At 38.9% G+C, this 23,063-nt stretch overlaps 1 protein-coding gene across 2 annotated transcripts in view; it reads right to left on the bottom strand.

Annotated features, from left to right (window-relative positions):
• Window positions 1-3,342: 3,342 nt before the first annotated feature.
• Window positions 3,343-23,063, bottom strand: part of LOC128862704 (fibroblast growth factor receptor homolog 1) — a 28,237-nt gene continuing 8,516 nt past the window's right edge. For both annotated transcript variants that reach the window (XM_054101374.1, XM_054101369.1), the window contains exon 2: window positions 3,343-8,691. In XM_054101374.1, coding sequence (XP_053957349.1) covers window positions 5,599-8,037 — 2,439 coding nt within the window. In that variant the 5' untranslated portion in view covers window positions 8,038-8,691 and the 3' untranslated portion in view covers window positions 3,343-5,598. The remainder of the gene's footprint in view (window positions 8,692-23,063) is intronic.

The following is a 23,063-nucleotide window of genomic DNA, read 5'->3' as shown; positions in this document are numbered from 1 at the left end:
TACCATTATAGGTAGAACACTAAAACTCCAAGCTCCCCACGGCCAACAACTATGTATAACCTAACCTAACCTAACCCTTGGACTTGTGGCCACATTCTTGTGTTTATGAAGACCAACCAGTCGACAATTTTGTACCACCTTTTCCCGCATAACCTGCCTCATCTCCTCAATAATGTGCCAAATCGTGAAATCTGCTTCGTCAGTCATAGCTGAAACATACAGCACAGACTTCATGTAATAATAAGTAATACACAGGAATCATATGTCCTAGGCGTTTTCTGGGATGATTCGGTTGGCTTTTCGCACTATATGGAATGTTGCCCGACTTTTGAATTCACTTAGTACTTATACGGTAGGTATTGACGTGGAGAACCCTAAAGGTCCTTAAATATTTGTCTGATGAACTCATCAACCTCGATAAGCTTGGCTCCACCGTCAAGCTTTTAAAAAATATGAACAAAATAATATATTTTTCGCTGGGCATCACTAGTTGCCTTCAGTGCCACACCTTTCGACAATTTTGCTCCAAATGCAACTATTTCGCTTAGCCAGTAGTGAGTTTTCTCTAAACTGGGAAAAGAATATTTGCGAATTGTTTTTACTGAGCATGGACTGTAGACTGTAGAAACTTATTTATAAATATAAGCGCTGTTTGAATGTTCAGTGAAGTAAAGTTAACAGATATGTCAGAAACATAATTCTACTAGGACAGGTTGTTTGAAAACAATCCTCTTTGCATTAAAATCCCCTACACATTAAAAAAACACCATTTACAAGAGTGGTCAGACGGCACGCTTTGCCATTTAATTAATTATTATGGAAAATGCAAATGGCTTAATTAAAGAATAGACAACACAAGTCGAAGCTGGCAGCTCTGACAGCAGAGCTATACACACAAAACCTATGTTGGACTTATGTAGTTTAAGTGCACCGGAAATGTTTAATCATTAAATATTAATTTATCATACACAAATGCGATGAATTAGTAAAAAGTACATTTATTGTAATTATTATAAGGAAATAAGTAAATAATTAATCATTCAGCTTAATATAGCTTTTTATATATTCTCTCCATATTTATATAATAGGATCACTTAAATGTAGTATTAAATTATTCCACAGTCATTCAAGTGGTTATCCATGACATGGACAATTTTAGCATAGAGTGCCTTTGAAGAGGCACAACTTCGAAGCGAATCCGTACTTTGTAAGACAGCTAGTCAAAGTCCAAACAAGGGAAATTATCGAGACATAGGCGGCAAAACTATCAAGTAGACTCCTAAATCTATTTTGAGAATTTCCACTGAATATCATACGGAACACTGTAATCTGCGCTATCATTTCATGAAGCTAGGACTAGTAGAATTAGAAACACCAGAGAACATACTTTCTGACAACCAGTTCAGATTCCGAAAAGCAAGATGTACAATCGATGCTATAAGAACGGTGGCTGATATTGGAAAGACTGGTGTCAACAAGGGGGAGGGAATGCGCAGTGATTACGCTAGACGGAAAAAATGCATTTTCTTCCGCTACTCAGAAGCTTCGCAGTCCCACGTGAGCGTATCATTACCGGCTATCCAAGCCAGCGAGTCTTGTTTTACGACACATAAGACAGGCCAAAAAGGTGCATAGTGACGGGAGGCGTCCCACAAGGATCTATACGAGGGCCAACACCTTGGAATGCAATGTACGACGGGATTCTTAAGATTGTTATGCCAGCAAATGTAACTGTGGTGGGTTACGCAGATGATATTGCTCTAGTGGTAACTGATAAACGTAACCATAAAGCATATGTGAGTGGAATGATGCTGTTGCGAGAGTTCAAAGGTGATTGAGCGACGCTAATCTAGAGTTGGCGGCTCAAAACATTATGCTGGTCCTTATCAGTAAATGTTGGACGAGCGAGAGCCCGACTATTCCGGTTGAAGGAGATGACATCGCATCTCTAGCATGGTTAAAGTGTATTGGAGTCCACATCGATGAAAAGCTAACATTCAATGAGCCTCTAAAAATAACCAGTTATAAGGCAATGACAGTGAACAACGCAGTCATGCGTATGCTGCCAAACATTGGAGGACCCTAAGAAGGTAGTAGAAAGATGCTTTCAACTGTTACTGACTCTATTCTCCTATACGCCATCCTTGTATGGTCAGAAAGACGAACGAGATGTTCAAAAGAGGTACTGCAAGCTAACCGACTTAGCGCGCTTAGAGAAGCATGTGCGTACAGAACAGTAAGGCAATCTGCGTTATAGCGAGTAAAGTTTCCTTTGATATACGAGCAGAGGAACTTAAGCGTGGGCACAAACCGACACCTGAACCGACCGAGTGAGAATGTACGATAGTGATACGTACCTGGGCGCAGATCCCTGGTTTGTCTAAGAGGCATAAGCACGGCTCCACCTTGATGAAATGCTTTTAGCAGTCCAAGGGTGGAATCAGCCGAGAGGGGAGGAATGTTATGGGGTTGGTGGAAGCATGACCCACATACCATTGGTGTGACGGCACCTTTGTTGAAAAAAATATAGCATACTTTGCGAATATGTAGCTCTCGCAAGACAAAGACTACTGACCAAGACGATTTAGATCAAAAAGTCTGAGGAAGTGCTCAAGTTCACTAGAGTACACTAGGTTCTATCGAGCCTATTGTGCGAAAGACTGAATCCCACCATCAACCAATTGATTCGACCTTATCAATTTGCACTTAGACTTGTAAAATTCACAATTGGTCAGATATTTACAATATGCCAAGTCTTGGAAAAGACTTAACCACTCAAGAGCAAGACCAAACAAACACAAATGGAGGGACCTACAGTTTTTATGAGGAGCATTTTCATGGCAGAAATACATTCGAAGGTTTGCCATTGCCTGCCGAGGGGCGACCACTATTAGAAAATACTTTTTCTATCATTTTGGTGTTTCATATAAACATAGTGCAGCGAATAAGGATCTAGCGGCTCCGTTGTCGTCCGAATGGATACAAGAGCTTCGAATCTGAAAGTATTCGCTGCGGTACCAGCTGATGGTAGCAGAGTAATGGGAAGGCCTACTCTCCGTTGAAAAGATCAGGTGGAGAAGCACTGGGTTTAACTTGGTGTGTCCAACTGACACCGGTTAGCACGAAGAGGAGACAACTGGCGCGCTTTGTTCAACTTGGTTAAAATCGCTCAAGCGGTTATTGCGCCAATCAAAAAGAAATCGAAACGCTTTAGCTCCAGGATTGTTGAGCCAGGATATTTATCCCGCTCTGCAGTCACTGTGAATGCACGCAGATGATCTACTATTCTACGAGCGCAGAGTCGTGATCTACTAAAATACACTGCCGCATCCTGAAGTTGTTCTTAGAGAACCTCGGAACCTTTCCTAATACACCCTCCCTGTAGCTTCTTTGTCTGGTGAGCAAGTTTTAAAAAGCAATTGACCTACTCATATTCGCCAGAAAATTCCTCTATTGAATTCTTATAATTTGCACATTTATTTTATTAATTCGAATAATTCTTATAATGACTCTTATGTATGTAAAAAATAGAGTATTACTAACATGCTTACGTATAAGTAGATACGAGTATATAAATACTTAAATAAATAGTTGCGCAATCGATAAAACCATAGCTTTTCATATTCTCACATGAGGCTAAAAATGTGCCAGCATTTTTGAAAGACATTAAATTACTATGGTTCACTACAAAATTAAAGCTTACAATATGCCTATGATTGCAGTGCGATATGTATGAAATGTCACATGGAGCAAGGAAAATGTGTTACTGATAAGGCACTCTATTGAGACACTCGTTTTGTGCTGGTGCAACGCTTAGCCCACGGAAGCACTAACGAACTAAAAAACTATTTTGTGTTTACTTTTTATTGCTGTTTTACCAGTTTTTACTTAATTATTAGTTATGCACTACATTTAAATGTGCCGCTAGTCTTGTGACGCATGTTATTGCCTTCTGCTGCCTTTATACGTACATACATACAAACATATAAAGTATGTGTTAAAGGGTTGATCGCTTTGCATAAAAAATTGGAATTATAATATTTATTATTTTTTAAGTCTTCAGTCAAAATATTTCGGAAAATTATTAAGATTTACGTGGGCTGTACCGAATTGGAAGTACCTTTAAAAAGTCTCATTATTGAAACTCAGTTGGTGAAAGAAAAAGAAAATGTTTGCAGATTTTTACGCATAGAGGCTTTTTTTGGGGAAAATATTTTAAACTAAACAAATTCTAATTCCTTATTTAAACTAATTTTATTTATAAAAAATTAAATTTTTTGAAGTATTTTCCAAACGGTCCAACCCACAAAAGTCTTAATACTTTTGAGGTATTTTCCAAACGGTTCAGCTCAATTATATTTTAGTAGAAGTCTTAAAATATAATAAACTTTATAATTTCGGAAGAAAAACTGCAACTTTTCTTGGTGAGGCTGTATTCTCTGCAGTCAAACTTACTAGTTCTGAACTACTTTATTATATTACTAGTTTGCTTCGTAGCCGAAGCAGTCTTCTTCGTATTCTATCTGCTATTTTTACCATTATGGTGTCTTACAAAATGTCAGTTGACATACCTCTAACTGGTAATTTTGCGACTGGTTATTTTTCAACTGGTTATTTTGCACCCATACCCTTTCTAGTCCCTTTTGAGCTAGTATAGCTTCGTCCATCAAACAGTAGTTCATGAACTAGATTGCTTACTGAGTTGTTTCTAATTGCTCACTTTACAACTGGATATTTTGAGACCGGTCCCATTCTGGTCCTTCTCGAACGAGTATAGCTACTTCGATCAAACAGTTGTTCATTAACTAGAATGCTTACTGAGTTGCTTCTTAGTAGTAGTTTCTAAAGGTTCAACAGCAGGGATGCTATTGTAATATTCATGGGTACATATTTGTTTTGAATACACCTCTAACTGGTCATTTTATAACTAGTTATTTTGCGACCGGTCCCATTATGGTCCTTCTCGAACTAGTATAGTTTCTTCCCGCAAACAGTAGTTCATGAATTTAGAAAAGTTCAGTAATTTTTCAACTGTTTATTTTGCGCCCAAACCCATTCTAGTCCCTCTCGAAAGAGTATAGCTTCTTCCACCAAACAGTAGTAGTTAACAAAGGTTCAACAGCAGGGATGCTATTCTAATATTTATGAGTACATATATATACATTACAGAATGTTTGTTATTACTTTTAGTTATAAATATTTTGAAAAATACATACACACGTAAATAGTTGTAATATTATATGGAGCTAATGATTGCACAATTGGCCATCGTAGCCTATTTCTTAACTAATTTTTGGTATTTTGCCTTTGGTTTCTTCAACTTTTCTGCGAAAGTACTTAGAAGTTTTATACAATTTCGTAAGTATCTATACTATCATATAATAATTAGTACTAGAACAGAGTTGAGCCTTAATTGTTACGCTTACAAGTAGTTTGAGCTCGCACAATATCGAGTATTTAAATACTTTCGTTAACTAAATCTAAACAGTAGCTGCGTGATGGTGACAGCGCTTGGCTTTAGTCAATGCCATCGTGCATTTTTTTTTTATATTTACAGACAACCGTTGCACGTATGACCACCTCATCACAGCGGTCCATTCATTTGTAATGATAGCGCAGAGATTCAACATCCGATTCTTCATCACTAGATGAGGGCGGCGTTTCCAGATTCGCCACTGCCACATCCAGATAATCCTCATTGGCCAACAGCAGCTTGTCCAGATTTTCCACGATCTCAGCAAAGGTTGGACGCGCACTGGCATCGAAATGCCAACACTGCCGCATTAGCATGTAAATGTTCAATGAGCATTTCGGCGGTTTTTCCATACGCTGGCCTGACATCAAGTAGCTGTAGAGCTCCTCAGCGGACATTATGGTGGGATATGGCTGCGCGCCGAAGGTCATAATCTCCCACAACAATATGCCGTAAGACCAGACATCACTTTGTGAATCATAGAATTTGTCCTGCAGCGATTCGGGTGCCATCCATTTGATAGGCAAGCGTCCATTTGTATTTTTACGATAGTAATCAGTATCCTGTATGTCGCGCGCCAAACCAAAATCAGCAATTTTCATGACGTAATCATCGCTCACTAACACATTGCGTGCAGCCAAGTCACGATGTATGCAGCGACGTGATGCCAAGTACTCCATGCCGCGCGCAATTTGGAAAGCAAATGAAATGAGATGCTTTTCGGTGAGCAGATGCTTTGGTAGCGGCAGCTGGTGCTGCTGATCGCCGTAATCCTTGAGCGTGCCTGCGTTTAGTGGTCTATTTTTGTTGAGGAAATCCTTCAGGTTACCATGCGGTGCAAACTCAACAATCACATATAGTGGTCCATTTTGGCTGCAACAACCGAGCAAATTTATGATATTGATATGCTTGCCGATGATTTTCATCACTTCCATTTCGCGCACTAAACTTGCTATATCATCATCGGTGTGTCCTTCTTTCACCATTTTCACGGCGACAATCGAATTATTAACTTCTGCCATGACGACACGGCCGAAAGCACCCTCACCGAGTGTGGCGCCCAGTATGAGTTGTGAACGCGGTATCTCCCAGTTCGAGTCTAGTGGAAACTCATACTCATTGAATGGCGCCGGTTCCGAGTTGGAGCTCTGTAGCACAGTTGTGCGTTGCTTTTCGATTTTCACCACCGGCATTATCATGGTGTCCATGGAGCCGCTGGAATCGCCACTTGGAGGCTTGTAAATGATCACCTTCTTTGTCCACTGATGCACTGTTTCGATGCGTTGTTTGAGTAGCTTCTCATGTTTCACCTTACGCAGCACATACACGAAGAATGTAATACAGACCAGACCCAGCAGCACCATGACAGCCACAACGCCCCATATCTCATAGCTGTGGATAATTTTCGCAATGGCGCGTGGCGCATTCGGATCTTGCACATGCAGGTAAGCCTTGCTGTACGATTGGCCCAGTCCGTTCATTTCGATGCAGGTATACCAGCCTTCGTTGATTGGTGTGACATGCGTGAAATTCAGAATATCTATATCTTCTGCATGCTTTAGGAAAGTGTAATTCTTCGAGCAAGCCGTCTTGTTGCAAGGCGTGAATGTCCACGTTTTTTTGCTGTAAAGATCGGACAGAAATACGCATTCCATGTGACCGCTCGCATTTAGCGGCAATGTTAAATTTGCTGGCGCTTTCAGTATGATGGGTTTGTGATTGACGCGATCACTGATTATCAGCTTTGTTGAGTGCTCAATGCAGCCCAGATAATTGCACACTTTGCACTTATATACACCAGAGTCCTCAGGCACTAAATCCTCCATATTAATAGCCCATTTTGACTTTTTAACGCGCCCCATATGGCGGTTGATTTTGGTGTCGTTGCGAGTCCACGTGATGTTTGGCTCCGGTTTGCCGACAGCCGGACATGAGAGCTGTATATAACTACCCGATGGTTTTGAGAATATATTCGGCGGCGGCTTCGAAGACTTGAAACGTGGCCCGAAATCAGGAATCGACTTACTGCCATTCTTCGCTTGGACGCCCGTATCATCGCCGCCAATGCTGTCCACCTCGCCATTTTCGGCTGTCGCCTCCGCGCCAATATCCTGCTCGCTGCGTTTTTGCACCTCGAAAATACTATCGTCGTAATCGTTGAGTTCCTGTGAGGTGGGCTTGCGTGCAAATACCGGATTCGCCTTGTTTAGTAGGCAAAGGAGGAGGATGCTGAAGGTGAATAGCTTTAGAAGTTCTGTAAATGGAGCCATTGCCGGTGTAGTTGCTCGCGCTACTATTACTAGGCGTTTACTGATTGCTGTTGTACGTCTGCGGGTTGCTGTGGCAACTACACTGCTTCGATGGCGTCTATTTTTGTAATTTATTTGACGATGCTGTGGTTTATGGCTTGTCTTGTCTGAGTCTATGACTCTGGCAGCCATACTTTTTCTCCAGCGGTGTTTCGAGTGCTCTTGCCTGCCTGCTGCTGTACACTCCACTTGCACTATGCTCGTTGTTGTTGTTATTGCTGCTATGTTTGTAGTTGTGTCGCGTGTTGAATCCATTTTTAGTTGCACCCGCCTGTTTATTTTTGTAAATACCTAGCAAGGGGTGCCCGTTGACACATGTGTTGTGAATATGGTTTTGTCATTCGGTGCGCTACGCAGCCTGTGTATGCTGGTGGTGTTTTGTTGTTGATATTATTTGGTTGCTCTTTTTTCGGCTTCTTGATTCACCGGAAATCCACTTTAGTTTCTTTTAATTTGAGTCTTTCTATTTCTTCTCTTAATTTATTACTACCGCTACGCCACTTATAATTCCTTTTTGTTCGTAGCTGTTTTTCCAGTTGCTATGGTTGGTATTGTTGTTGGCTTTGCATTTGCACGCACTTTCATCGATCGAGAGCAACATGTGTTTTCCCCGTTTATCATTTGACATACGACGTTCGACGTTTGATGTTTGATCACTTTGCGCCGCTGCGATGATTCGCTGAGCGATTTGATGCGACAATCACCTTTTGAGCGGAAATATAGTATCTTAATGTTGCATCCACATAAATGCTGTTACTATGGCGTACTTATTGGTTTGCGGTTGAGTTTCGTTGTTGTCGCTGTCGTTGAAAGATTTATTTACTTCTTATTCCGCTCGTGTTTATCTGCGGTAATGTAGTTGTCGAATTCTTTGATGGCAGATTCGTTTGCTTTTACGAAGGAAGATTCCTGTAAAGAAATAAACAGAGGAAATGAAATTATGTCATAGCGCAAGTAAGGTGTTAGTCCATGCTTAGTTACATATACCTATTTAGAAAAATTTTTAAATTGTTTATACATACATACGTAGCTCATGTAAAGGGTGTATCCATAGTCTTAAAATAATTGCTTATTACCATGAGCAGAAAAAGGATTAAGAAAGTTTCTTACGCCGACGATGAAGACAACCTGATGTCAAGGAAGTTTCGTTCGATTATCAGCGGGTTTGGAAAGGATACTCTCTAAGTGAGCGACCTCAAATAGTTTAATGGCAAACCAAGCCAATAGTTTAATGGTAGCCAAGACCAAATTAGTTCGAACTATCGAACGAAGCCAAGTATCTCGCCATAACCCAGCTAAGACCGAACTAGTTCTGAAGATCTAAGATACCGAGTTTTCAGTTACCGTCTATAGCTGAAGTAACACTAACCTTATCGAACGGGGCCAAGTATCTTGGCATAATTCTGTACTCAAAGCGTTCCTGGAAAAGGAACACGAAGGAACAAGAAAGCTTATAATGATCTCTCTATCTGTAAGAGCACATTTGACAAAATATGGGGTCCGAAACCGTATATCTTATTAAACCACCATTGTGCGTACAATACGATCATCGGACTCAGTTTCACTCATGCAGTTTTCGTGTGGTTGCGAGGCGGCGCAGACACAATCCTACCTAAATAATCTCATAAAAGCACGATAAGCACGATGAGACGATTTTTAACTATTTGTACTGACGTCTGACAGTCTATGCAGTTTAAGAACCTTATTAGATTGTTGACATCTATACCAGACAGTTGTTCGAGACTATCGAATAGTAGTTTGCCCAGAATTGACATTCTCTCCTCCCATAAGGCGGGACATTCACAGAGGAAATGGAAAATTGTTTCCTTTTTCTCCAGTTGTTTATAACTGTATGTGAATTGTGAGGGATGCCAATTTTTTCTGCTTGTTCCCCGACAGACCAAAAGCCCGTTATGACTGCCGTGAGTCTCCAGGCGTTCCGTCGTTTCGTCTTTGTCTTTGTTGTTGGCAGGCTATAACGTTTTGTTAATTTTGCATTGGTTTGGTCTCTCTATCTATGATACAATCCGCGATTCGAAGGTATTTTAGAGAAATTGATGAAAAATCACCCTCTTGCCAGTTCATATCCTTTTTCGTTACCTTCAATGTTTCGATGCCCTGGGACTCAGATTAAGGTAACATTATGTTTTTTACGCAAGGTGGTAAGGCTACTTCATTCCACCAGTTTAGAGGTTGTTGTAGCCGAATCCAGTGCCTGAATTGCAGTTTGGCTATCGAAATAACACGAGTCAGGGCAATAAGATCCTCCCTAAAGCATGACTTGGTTGCAGCGACCGTTATTGCACAGGCTGACCTCTGTATTCTTCCAAGTAGTTTGGTATTGTAATCTCTCCCTAGAGCTTTTCACCAGATTACCAATCCGTATGACAGAATTGGCTGTATAACCGTTTTATACAATTATAAAGTATACTTAGGTTGGGGACCCCATCTTCTTCCTAGTATTCGTTTACAGGCATATAAAGCAATTTCTGCTTTCTTTACCCGTTCTTCGACGTTTAATTTCTGGCTAAGTTCCGTGTCTAGAATTACCCCTAAGTACTTTGCACTGGGTGAAAGTGAGAGAGTGTACTCTGAACAATTACCCTTAAATTGCTCCTTCTTTTAACTTCCAGACTGGTGTAGCGCCTTCGAAGCTGAGATATATTCTATACACAAAGCCGCAAAAACGATAAGACATATGGTCGTAAATCCCCCCACAAACCTTACCATTTTTGCTGATTGACAACCAGCGATCAAGGCACTGACCTCAGTGCGCATCAATTCAAGATTTGTTAGAGAATGCAGGTGGTCCCTCTCGCTTATCCAACAACACAACACCAGACTTTGTTGGGTCTCCGACCACTCTAGAGTACGGGGAAATGAAAGAGCGGATGAGTGTGCAGGGAAAGGCTCTGAGCTTGGCCTTTAGCGAGTAAGTAACTGTACACTGCGATCAACTTGAGCGTAAGCGCGGAAAACCAATAAAAGGCGGTCTCTGGCGCATTTGTGGAAACTGTCAAATTCAGTTGTGAACTATTTTGTGTAAGAAGAAGAAGAATTAAAAATAAATCAAAATAACTTTGAATATTTGTTTTGGGCAAGAAATGGTGTTTTTTTTGTTCCAGCGCTGCTAGCTATACTGAATTTTTTTCTTACGCTCATTTGCCTAAAAATTAAAATTAATACGTACCTATCAGAGAACTCCTACTCCCACCCTTGTATTGAAAAGTTTGTCACCGGTCTTTTGGAAGAAAATTAACTTTATCAAAGTCATATAAACACACCATATCTCTGTATATATACATATATGTCCATATGTATGTCAAGTAGATAGCGGGAATGGATGGCTTAAAAGTGCAAAAATGTGAAAGGGAATGGGCGAAGCCATTTCAAATTTATTGTAAATTATGTTTTTAGCAGATTCAATGAAGCCAACTACACCAATCGCAAGCAAGATGAAAACCAGAAGGGGAATCTACTTTATTTTTCCATTGCGTTGTAGCAACAATAACCAACGTACCCATACCAACTGCCTGCATTGGTGTGAATTCTGTCTAAACATACAATGAGTGTAGATTGAGTTGTGTTTATTGTGCAAAAACATAAAAGAACGAAGGTGAATTAAGAGCAAAATGCAATAAAAACGTAAAAAATAGAAAAAAGATAGAAATGAGAGCATCATATGACGAAAGTATACGCATTGCAAATGCATACATTTGTAAATATCTATCTACTGACGAATACACTGCAGGGAAATCAGCTAATGGTGAACTAAATCGATTTTACTGAATTCATCAGCGGGACTAGTGTCCATTCCTTCACTTTTCTATATGTAAGTAAGCATAGTCGTGAATTTTAGACGGCGTTGTCCAAGAAATGCCAGCTGATCACCGCTCTATACAGTTCCCGACACAAAGGGACAGATAACGTCTAGGAAGCGCTATATTCACCTTTTAATAGTTCAGAGACAGTGTTGAACTCAACTATTTGGACTTTGGAGAAATACAAATGTGTTTTGATAAAAAAAAACATAAGCCGAGAGGAAAACATAAGGAAAGGTTCAACTCATATTTTTTCTGATTTCAAGGTATTCATAGAAAGGTATGCTTAGAAAGAGTCCCAACTGGGGAGCATAGAGCTAATTTCTTTTATGGTACTGTGATTTTATGCTAGCAGTTGCTTGCATTTTTAGACAATTCCGGCGGAATGACGCGATCTTCTCAATGCGAATGTGCAGAAATAAACTTAGCTTATATATGTACCTATGTGCATATCGCTCTTTTATGTATCTCAATAGGGCTATAACTCAAACAACCAAAATGGTATGGAGGGACCTACAGTTTTAAGCAGACGCCGCATGGCAAATGTTTCATGAGGAGCTTTTCCATGGCAGAAATACACTCGGATGTTTGCCATTGCGGCCGCTTTTAGAAAAAACTTTTTCTATCATTTCGGTGATTCATGCACAGAGATTCGCAACTAATTTCCGTATGGTAGTCATGCACCATCCCATTCGGCTACGGCACAACTAAGTCAGGGGTTAAGCAAAAGTCAAAGACTTTTTGGCAGCGAAAAAAAATTCAATTTTGGAAGGGCCTGACTGCTGCCTTGACGCTAAGCCGAAAATGTATGGCAATACTTTCTTTGTGCGATGCCCCCAATCTGCTCCCTCAGGGAATCTCTTTCCATGAGCCATCTGTCGTAGCTAAAGAACATGTGTTTGGCGTCATCTCTCAGCCTTTCGCAATATATACACCTGGGGTCACTTGCCTGACCCATGTGATCCGAGAGGAACTAAGACATGAAATATCCCACTTTCCCGCAGTCCCTTTGAATGAATTTACGAATTCTAGGAATGAGCTTTGCCGTCCATCCGCCACTCGATTCAGTGTCCCATCGGCTTTACCACCGCTGCATGGTTTGGCGTCTCCGTTCCCCGGCACTAGTGAGAGGGTGTTTTTTCCTAGAGTTCGACGCATCCGCGCGTTATCGGATCATGAGATCGATAGGTATCTCCCGCTAATTACAAAAACTGCTGCGCCTAAGACAGTGCGGGAGGTTGAAGCAACTCTGAGCGCCGCAGTTTGTTGTACAGCCTCCAGTGCTTTGAGCTTGGTTTAGCGCATCTCCTCATATTTCGCTGGAACTATTTTCTTTCCATCGACGTTGCATACGTTTTTCATTTAGTGAGTACAGGACAAGGGTTAATATAATACGAGTAAATCTTCAAAAACTAATAAAATCCATAAACAAACGCAGAGAGAACGGAAGTAGAAAATGTTACGTCATGTACAAAATAATCATAAAGTTAGAAATGTAAATCTAATATTATTTGATTTTGTTTAAATCTCACTAAAAACGTGTGCCGGTTTCGCTCGAATTTAGCTACTTCTTGACGTCTGTTGTTGAAAATATTTGATACGTGCACACGTACGATTTCCTTAGAACTTATTGTAGATAAGTATTGTAAAAATATGAAGTGTTTAAAATACATACATACATATATAAGCTCTTGCTTATGTTATGTATTAAAAACATATAGATTCATTTTTGCACACCTAATCTGCTGAGACCAACTTCTTCACCTTGAAAATTTAGTTTCCCTTGTGAACCCCTCGCTAGGTGTTCAGTATAAATGAAAGCCAGTTCTTAGCAAAGAAAGGAAAATCTGAATTTTAAAGAGAATATTTTATAGATTTTAACGCTATTTTGTCTTAGACAGAGTTCTGAATTAAGCCCTTTAACTTTGAAAGCAATCGAGCTCTTTTATCATAATCCGTCTTCAACAAAAATAAAAAAAGTCAGTAAATACCTTTAAAATTTAAATATGTGCCTTAAAATTCAATGCTTGTTGTCAAAAATTTTACTACCAGGAAATTTATTATAAAATGCTTCTACCGCTTGCGACATCCATGAGAGTATTTTTGGTTGTGACGTAACAATTGGGCAAGCTAGAGTGAGAACGACGTAGTACGATAAATTCCCACGTTAATGCCTTGCTTGAACAATCATTTTATGTGTGCGCCACTCTTAAGAATTGCGTAAATTTGTAGCATCAGCAAATCAGCCAAATCCAAATTCTGTCAACAACTTCAACCCATCAACAGCATGAAACTCACAAAAGTTTGTGGTGTAACTCTTCCCTAAAGGGTTAGCATAAAGCACTGAATAAAAAATATAAATATTTTAGAAATTTTTCAAATCAAGGTACTGATGACGCCATGGTGCAGCTCCAAACAGGCCAACTCCTATAAGGAGGAGATCAAATCTCTTGGGTGTGCGGAACATTCCTCTAATCTGGGTTCCAAGACATAGTAACATAGAGGAAAATGAAATTCGTAATGATCTTGCAAGGGGTGCACTGAATTAGTCCCACAGGTCTCCTACTACCCTAAATAGAACTGGCTTTTGGCCACAGTACAATAGACGCAAGACGCAGAAAGTTCTGGGTACTCCACATCATTCAATTTCCAAACTCGTAGCTGTGTTTACCGGTCATGGTACGATCGGCTCACACGCAAAAAAGTTGGATTTACCATTTAATCCCTATTTCAGAAGCTGTGATACCTTTTAGACTGTCGAACACTTTCTCTGTAAATGTCCGTGTTCGAATAGACGATTAAGGTGACTGGGAGCAGCTTTCTTCGAGAGGCTGGAGCAGTGCTCCAACCTAGATCCCATCGGACTTCTCCATTACATCAACAGCTCTGGTTGGCTGAAGGTATCTGGCTGTTGGACCTTTCTACCTATCTACCTACGACCAAATAAATTTGTACGGGCACGGAACACCAAATTTATATATAGAAACAATTTTGCTAATAGCGGTCGCTCCTCGGCAGGCAACAGCAAACCTCTGAGTGTCTTACTGTCATGAAAAAGATTCTCATAAAAAACCCTCTGCTGTTCGGAAATGTCATTAAACTGTATGTGTGCTCATTTGTGGAGCATCATGAAGCGAATAGGGAGAGGCTCGGCCAACCACCCAACAAAGGATGTGCGCACCAATTATCCATATAAAAGTTAATAATATCAGAGAAAATTATGGATTCAAAGCTTTTTTGGTATTTTATTGGTGCTTTTTACCACCTTCATTTTTTAATTTGCTAATGCTAAAGTACTATAAAAACTTTTCAGCAAAAAATCGGTTATTTGGAATATTTTTGTAGTGAAGGAAGCCTACCTAGGCGGCCTACGCAAGCAATGGAAAGGCATCAATTTTCAGTCGCTTGCTCAGAAAGGCTGGTAGATAAAGTCTAATATACTCTGTTGAGCTATGGAGTTCAAAAGTACAGCAATTCAAGGCCTTGAACAACACCTTAAACTCCTGGCGGTACTCGTCAGCTGCGCAGAATAGACCTTGACAGCACTCGATACCAGTCTAAGGTTTCAGCTGCGTGTGGGGTCTGGCTGCTGCTTGCAATACAAATCCTGAATAAGCTGACACTACACCAAATTGCACACTCATTTGGATGTTAAATCAGAACCACCATACAACTTCGCGAAAGTCAGTTCTTTAGGGTAAATTGGGCGCCTGTTCTTCGTGGCTCTATTCAGCCCGAAGGTACTAACAGTTGCGTTTTCATATAGCGGAGAACTAGTGCCTATTTGATAGCCCTCCTTGTGAAAAGCTCTTCTAAAATTTTAACACTCAGATTAGTGAAGGGAACCCAACTAAACGCCATACTACAGAATCATGTACTGTTTGATTAAATAAATAGGCTCCTTCCGTAATTTGGAATATTTTGGTATACACCAAATGTTCATTTTTTTCTTCAAACTGCTATTTACATCACTGGGAGCAGAGCGCCGTAAGTAAAAATGGCTCATGGAAAATATTGCATGCGTGCACACCGAATTACGTACATATCTACATCGCTTAACTACATTTCATTTGTACTTACATACGAACAACGGAATAAATAATGTGTAATTAAAATTTATTATGTCACCTTGAATATTTGTTCACCATCACAAAATTATGCCCACAAAATAGAAACTATTTGGTACGAAGATGGGCTAATCATTTAGAAATCACGGAAGTTGTGAGTATTTTTCCAAATTAAAAACACTGGCGCTTCGCTTTTACGTGATTATTTCCATATTATGAAATATGCACTCTATTCCAAAAATCCCAATTTTTTATAATAAAAATAGCTTATCTTTTGAGACAATTTTTGAACTCGATAAATTAGTTCTTCATTGTAGCCAACTTCAGTTGTTCTTTCATTTTTGTATCGGTTAGTATGGATGCCGATGAAAGTCCAGGTCGTTCATACAGAGTAGTAACCCCACAAAAGATCATAGAACTAATTAAATAATAATAAATACGGATCGTTTTGAAAATCATTGAATTGTATTTTCGGAGTTTTTCGAAAAACTATATAAATATCACATTTTAACCGTTTCTTTAGGGTTTCGTAATTTAAGGGTTTCTCAATTCAAGATTTATAGCCATTTCAGGTCAAGAGTTGTAAGTAAATTTCTAAGAAAAAGTTAAATTAGTTACTTAGTTGTCTCATTCAGTGTATCAAACTGATTTAGTATCTGGCAACTATGGCCCATTCCAGAAATTGCATTTGGTGATGAAAGCACATCATGAATCGGTTGATCCATTGAATTCGCTGTGAGTGTAATCATAAAACCCATTCAAAAATAGGGCAAAGCAAAGCAAGCTCGTTTGACTACTTGAAAAAATATTCAAAATAGAGAGCGGATATATTGATTAATAAACAAATTTGATCACAAAATACTTGTATACACTGGCTCTTTCTATTTGTCGGAAGTTCGGTTTTTAAGAGTAGAGAGTGTCGGTATAAATGGAATGCCATGGCACACTATACTTGTCGATCGAGGTCCCTCCATTTGTGAAACAACATTAAGGGGGTATTCCCATGAGCAGGAAATGTTCGTGATTTTTTTATAGAAAAATAAACTTAAACTATTTTTTCTTTTTACATTAGATTGTTTGATATTTATTTTATAATTGTGTAATTAAAATATTTAAAAATGACGGAGATATAACTCCACAAAAAAAGTGTTGTCGCCGCACCTCAGCCATGATAAAGGAAGGTTGTCGTCATCATATGAACTAGAATCTTTGAAAAACAATTACATGCATTGAAATGGCAGCCTATTAAAAATGAAAATCGCGATTTTACTATTTTTTTAATTTCGTGGGCCATAAAAAATCGAAAATATTATTCGATTATAATAATTCTAGTTCATATATTCGATTTTGAAAAACGTAAGTTTTCTGGAAACGCGTTTAAAGTTGAAAGTACCATTCTTCTGACCTGTGCGCGCTCGGCATTAATTCTCCGTAACTCATGGAGATTTCAAGATTTCTCGAAAATTCCTGGTGGAGATTATTCGGAAAGGATTACAGAATTAAATAATAAAAAAAAATCAATTTTTTGAACCCGAATCATGGGAATATCCTCACATACCACAAATAAGCAGGAGCTCGGCCAAACATCCAAAAAGGGTGTACGCGCCAAGTACCATATATATGTATATATGTCGACCGAGGAATCTCGAAAACTTCGCGATTGATCTATATTAATTTCGGTATCCCGAAAATTTCGCCATTAACATATATTAATCTTGGGATTTCAAAAATTTTGATATTGACTATATTAATCTCGAGGATCCCGAAAATGTCGGCATTGACCTACAAAAATATCGCGATCCCGAAAATTAACCTGATTAGGCCGAACCTGTATTAAAAACTACAAAAAAAATTTTGTGTTCATTTGATACCTATTTTTAAGTATCATATCGCTCCTTTATTTCTATAGTGTCATACTCCAAAAAAAAAAAAAAATTCTTACATACGAGTAAGTGACCGAGCCAAAAATGACCACGAACTTTTTGTCCATACTGTGCAAACAATACTTGCCGATATCTATAAGTATAAACACCATCTCAATAGCAGCAAAAACGCTTTTCCTTTGAGAGTCATAGTGAATTTGAATCCGTTTTTCTAAATTTTTTGGTTTCCTGAATTATGCCACTATTAAAGTAAATAAGCTATTTTATCTGTGTTTTGAAACCACTATCCCTACTGAAACTTTAAAGATAAAAAAAATTGGGATATTCTGTTAGTCAGGAGAGGATCGTTGGATCGAAGTCCATGCCTACTCTGTTATCCAATGCCGGACAGGGGCCGTACCGATTCCAATTGTGCTTAAACCTGCAGATGGCCTTCAAGGCCTCTCCTTGAATAAAAACATCAAGTGGTGGTAGACTCATCCGGCCTGAAGTAGTCGAAAAAGCTCCGGCGGAATAGGTGGCCACAGCGCGTTGTATACATAAGTATATGCTTAACGTTGCTGTTTTTTCCTTCTTACACGTCTTATAATAAATGGATTTTTTATTTTATTTCTTTTTAAATGGCTTTCTCGCTGGCGAACTCCATTGCTCGTCTCCTAATGGTCCTAGCACTAACTGGCAAATTTAATTTTTTGTTTTGATTAGAGGAAACTGTGGGATCGCTTTGAATTCTTCTTTTAATTAGTTAATCATCTTGCCTTGAATTTTTTCGTGGCCTTCCTCCTTTATGCGTTGCAGAAATTCCTTAAATTTTTTTAATAAGTAGCGAAATAATACTCCTGTTGATCGTATAAAACAAATAAATAATCGGGATTTACATCTTTTATTGAGTGTTTGGCCAAGCTCTTCCTCCTATTTGTGGCGTGCGTCTTGTTGTTGTTCCACAAACGGCAGGGCCTACAGTTTAAGCCGAATCCGCATGTCAGATGATTTTCATGAGGAGCCTTTTGTATGGCTGAAAAATTGGAGCTGCTTTAGTTTTGAGCATTTCATTGTTGTACTATGGATATTTTCACTTTTAGTTTTTAACTTGAAAGTGTTGACGAATTTTTGTTATTATACATTTTATTCATAACGAACTACTGAGCAAAAAAACTTGTACAAAAATATGCAAAATTCGCGTGGCTTTTATTGAATTATTTGGCATTAATAGAAATCCTGTAAGTGCAATGTTTTACGTTTCGCCAATACTGTATATATTCTTTTATTTTAAATATCGTTTCAACCTCATATCACCTTGTACATATTTTGGATCACGCCGGAAAACACGTATCGAAATCTAAAAAAACATAAGCGAATGTGTATGTTCGATTTTAAATACATACAAATCTACATAGCTTTACATTTTGCAGAGTTTATATATAAAAACCAAATCGCTATTTATAGCTACCCCTTCGAATATTTACATATTCGAAAATAACTTGCAGCCGGTTGCACAGCCTTGCAGGAACCAAGCAAGCACTTGTTCAACATTTTTCTTTAACACTTTTCTTTTGCAGTTTCGAACCAAATGGAAGGGTAATCAATCTACAACGCTTTTAAGAAGTATTTGCAGTAATTTATACCCAGATTAGGGTGGCGGCTATTTCCCTATGGTTGGAAATATTAATGCATCGCTTGGAAACTTTGGAATTTTGTGGCAGTATAAGAAAATTCAGGCAGTTTGGATGATATCAAATAGTAATTAGAGATCACACAACCACCAAATGAGAAATGAAAATCCCGCAAAGGAATTATTTACTCATCCTGAATAACAGCGCCTCTTAGACTGTCATTCTTGCATTCGTTATATGCCACGCAAACATGCATTTATTTAAAAATATTTACTATATATCTATGGGTATCTTACAGCCTTCATTTTTACTGATAGGATTCAAGAGTAATTAGGCATCTTATTCTGCATAAGTAGACTCGTAATAGGCGAAGCCGAATATTAAGTAAAACACAATGCCCAAATGAATAAATATGTAGCGGAAAATTTAATCTTCTTAAGTAAATTAGAATACGGCAGAGCTTCTTGCAAAACTCAACAGAATACAAAATAGCAAATAGCAAAATTTACAGAATACAAAGGAGCGATATCAAGGATGATAGCTGTCAAGTCACGAGAGTATTCGCCAGCCGAAATCTGCACGATCATTTCACGCACTCGTCAAGTATGTCGTTGTTCAGACGGCAACGTAGTGGCATTGGCCCCTATTATGAGTTGGATTCGATCTTCGATATTCGTTGGTTGTCGAAGATCGAAAATCGAATGTCAATTTGGTATTATGAGCGGTGCAACGCTGTCGAAATTTTCGTTGTGTAGCGTATTGTGGGGAAACTTGTTAAAATGTAAGTTGATTGCGATTATTTATTGTTTTATAGTAACCATATAATAAATATATACTAATTTTGTTAATTTTATGCAGGTCGAAAGTCGTGAGTACCAAACAGCAATTAGAAAGGCTAGTTGCATTAATGGAAGAGAATCCACAATTCACAAACGGGATTTGCACCAAAGTTCAAGCAGCAAAAAAATGGAAGGAATTTACAACGGAGCTGAATTGCTTGGGACCACCAGTTAATATAGAACGGCAGCAAAATGGATTAAGGTTAATAATTTTTTTTTTTTGTGATGTTTATAGAAATACATTTTTATTTTTCCTTGGCAGGTATGGGCTGAAATACGCAGAGGAACGGAGATATTGTACATATTTTTTTCGAATGACGAATAATTGAATAAAGAAAATTTAAAACAAAAATAAAACAGAAACTGTGGCGTAAAGGTCTCTATTTAATACTTTTTAGATTTTTCTATAATATTCTAAGAATTCCATTTCTTATGTTTTTTGCTTCTCCGTTATTTGACTCCACTTCAATATCTTCAGCATCATCGTTGAGGGTATCTTTAAAATATTTGGAATGGATTTGGCTCGGGTGCACTGCTGCAACTGGTTTGATGTACTGGACAGTAGGTTCATAAACGCCTCTTTAGATAATCTAAAGTTCTTCAAAAATCTGTTAGGAAATTTCTGTAATATTAAGTACGCCACAACACATTTTGAAAATTCTAAACTTACTCAGTGGAAACCATTTCTAGGGGGTTGGATGCGCCCCTCAACTGTTTTCTACTTCTAGCTAGTTCCACTAATCTTTCATCGTCCGATGAATCGTCGAACCACAACTCATTTTCACAAAAAATACTTTTTTTAACTTTTAAAAATGTTGTTAGCAAAGAATCGGTTTTTCTTTTATATTGATTTGCTGTATCAGCTGAGAAAAAATTATCTATCGTAAATGCGTCGAGCGATCGAAATTCACAATAGTCCTATTCTTCAACGAATGAGCACCATAATACCAAATGAAAATTCGTTCGATCAGCACTTTCGACTACAGTCGAAGATCGAATGTTGCTCATAATAAGGGCCATTGTGTTAATTTTTTTCGTATATCACTAACACATTCTTAGTTTTTTCGTAAACAAACCGATGCATAGCTCCTGCTACGTCAATCCATCCGCTGATTCAGTCAAATTTACCATAGGGCGATGTCACGCTGATAGAGTTGCGTGAGAGAAATGTGAAAATATGAGCAAAAGAGCAAGAAGGAGAAGAAGTCACTCATACAACGAACGGTAAAATAGGCTTGTCACAATGGGTCGGTTGCGGCAACGAATTTGACTGTGAGCAAAATAGATTATGTGGATTTGAGTCGAAGACGCCTCATACGTGCCATGGAGTAACGCATAATCCCACATAACACATAATCTATGTATTTAGATCATAGTCAAATTAGTTGCCGCAACAGACGCAACGGATCTATTGCGGCAGGCCTATAAATTGCACAAGTACGGCGTCACACACATAACGCTTCTGTCAAATTCACGGAGAGCCGAATAACGGTACGAAATAGGCGCCACCATTTTATTATGTACATACATCGTTGCTTATATGAAAACATGAAAACGTAAGGAATGGTAACTAGTCTCGGCTTTCTCCATTAACCAGAAGCGAATCAGTTCGGAACTAGGACATTTCCCTTAAGGGCATATATGCGTCTGTATACATACATACAGTAACATAGCTAACATTCCCATTTCCGCCATCGTTTTATGCATTTACGTTTTCATTTCGGTTTTTAAGACTTGCACTGATTCGCATTTTTGTTATCAATGGATTGATAGGTTTCGAAAATTCGCCTCTTGCAACAATTTAAGGTCGAATTGGCCACCACTAAGTGAACGATACAAATCGTGCCTTACATTCTGCAGACATTTACATTTGCGTCAGTTATGCCAATATTAGCGATGGTTGTTGATCCCAAACTTTCGGATGTTTTTATAAAATCTCGGTATTACGGGACTTGTTCAGATTTATTAATTTGTAAATTTTATAAGATTTTATTTTTGCATTATACTTAGCTTGTTTTTGGGATTTAATTATATCTCGGTTTATCGGATATGGATAAAAATATCGAACAAAGAATTTGTCCTCAATTTTGTGCCTTGAACGGGATTTCGTGCGCCGAAACATTGAATATGTTGCGGAAAGCCTATGGCGAGTGTGCTTTATAAAAATATGGGTCTGAAAGTGGAATAAGGCTTTTGCAGAGGACCGAGAAGTCGTGAAAGATTCGCCTCGATCTGGTCGCCCATCAACGTCTTCAACGGATGAAAACGGCGACAAGATCAAGGAAATGGTGCTGGGAAACCGTCATTTAAGTTTGAGAGATGTAGCTCGTGACCTTAGCGTGTCTCACGAATCAATTCGCAACATTTTACAACATAAATTGGGCATGAAACGCGTGGCTGCTCGACTCGTTCCAAGAGAGTTGAATTTGTTTCAAAAATTCCATCGGAAGAAGGTGGCTTTAGACATGCTTGAGCAAGTGAATTCGGACCCAACGTATATCCAGCGCATCATAATAGATGATGACACGGGTACATGAGTCTGACCTGCAAACCAGTCAACCGGCGGCTGTATGGCGCTATCCACATGAGCCGAAACCCAAAAAACCACGTCAAAGTGGGTCAAAAGGGAAAATCATGCTACTGGTTTTCTTTGATTATCATGGTGCTCTGCGCTCGGAATTCATTCCAAATGGTTCTACGGCAAATAAAGAATATTATTTGGAAGTTGCTGTGACGTTTGAGAGAGAATGTGCGTAGGGAACGGCTCAATTTGCGGAAGGAAAACTCATGGATCTTGCACCATGATAACGCACCGTCTCAAGGCTTATATTGTGAACACTGTTTTGATCAAGAAATCGACAAATATCATCGAATAACCACCGAATTCGCCGGCTTAAGCCCCCTGTGACCTTTTCCCATTTCCCCAAAACTTAAATTGCCACTCCGCGAACGCCACTTTGAGTCGATAGAGGTCATTAAGGAGAATTCGCTGAAGGAGCTGAAAAAGATCTCCTCAAACACGTTTAAAAGGTGTTTTGATGGCTAGACTAATCGTTGG

Source organism: Anastrepha ludens, chromosome 2 (assembly GCF_028408465.1).
Source record: "Anastrepha ludens isolate Willacy chromosome 2, idAnaLude1.1, whole genome shotgun sequence".
NCBI lineage: Eukaryota > Metazoa > Arthropoda > Insecta > Diptera > Tephritidae > Anastrepha > Anastrepha ludens.
This window is presented reverse-complemented; position numbering and strand designations above follow the sequence as displayed.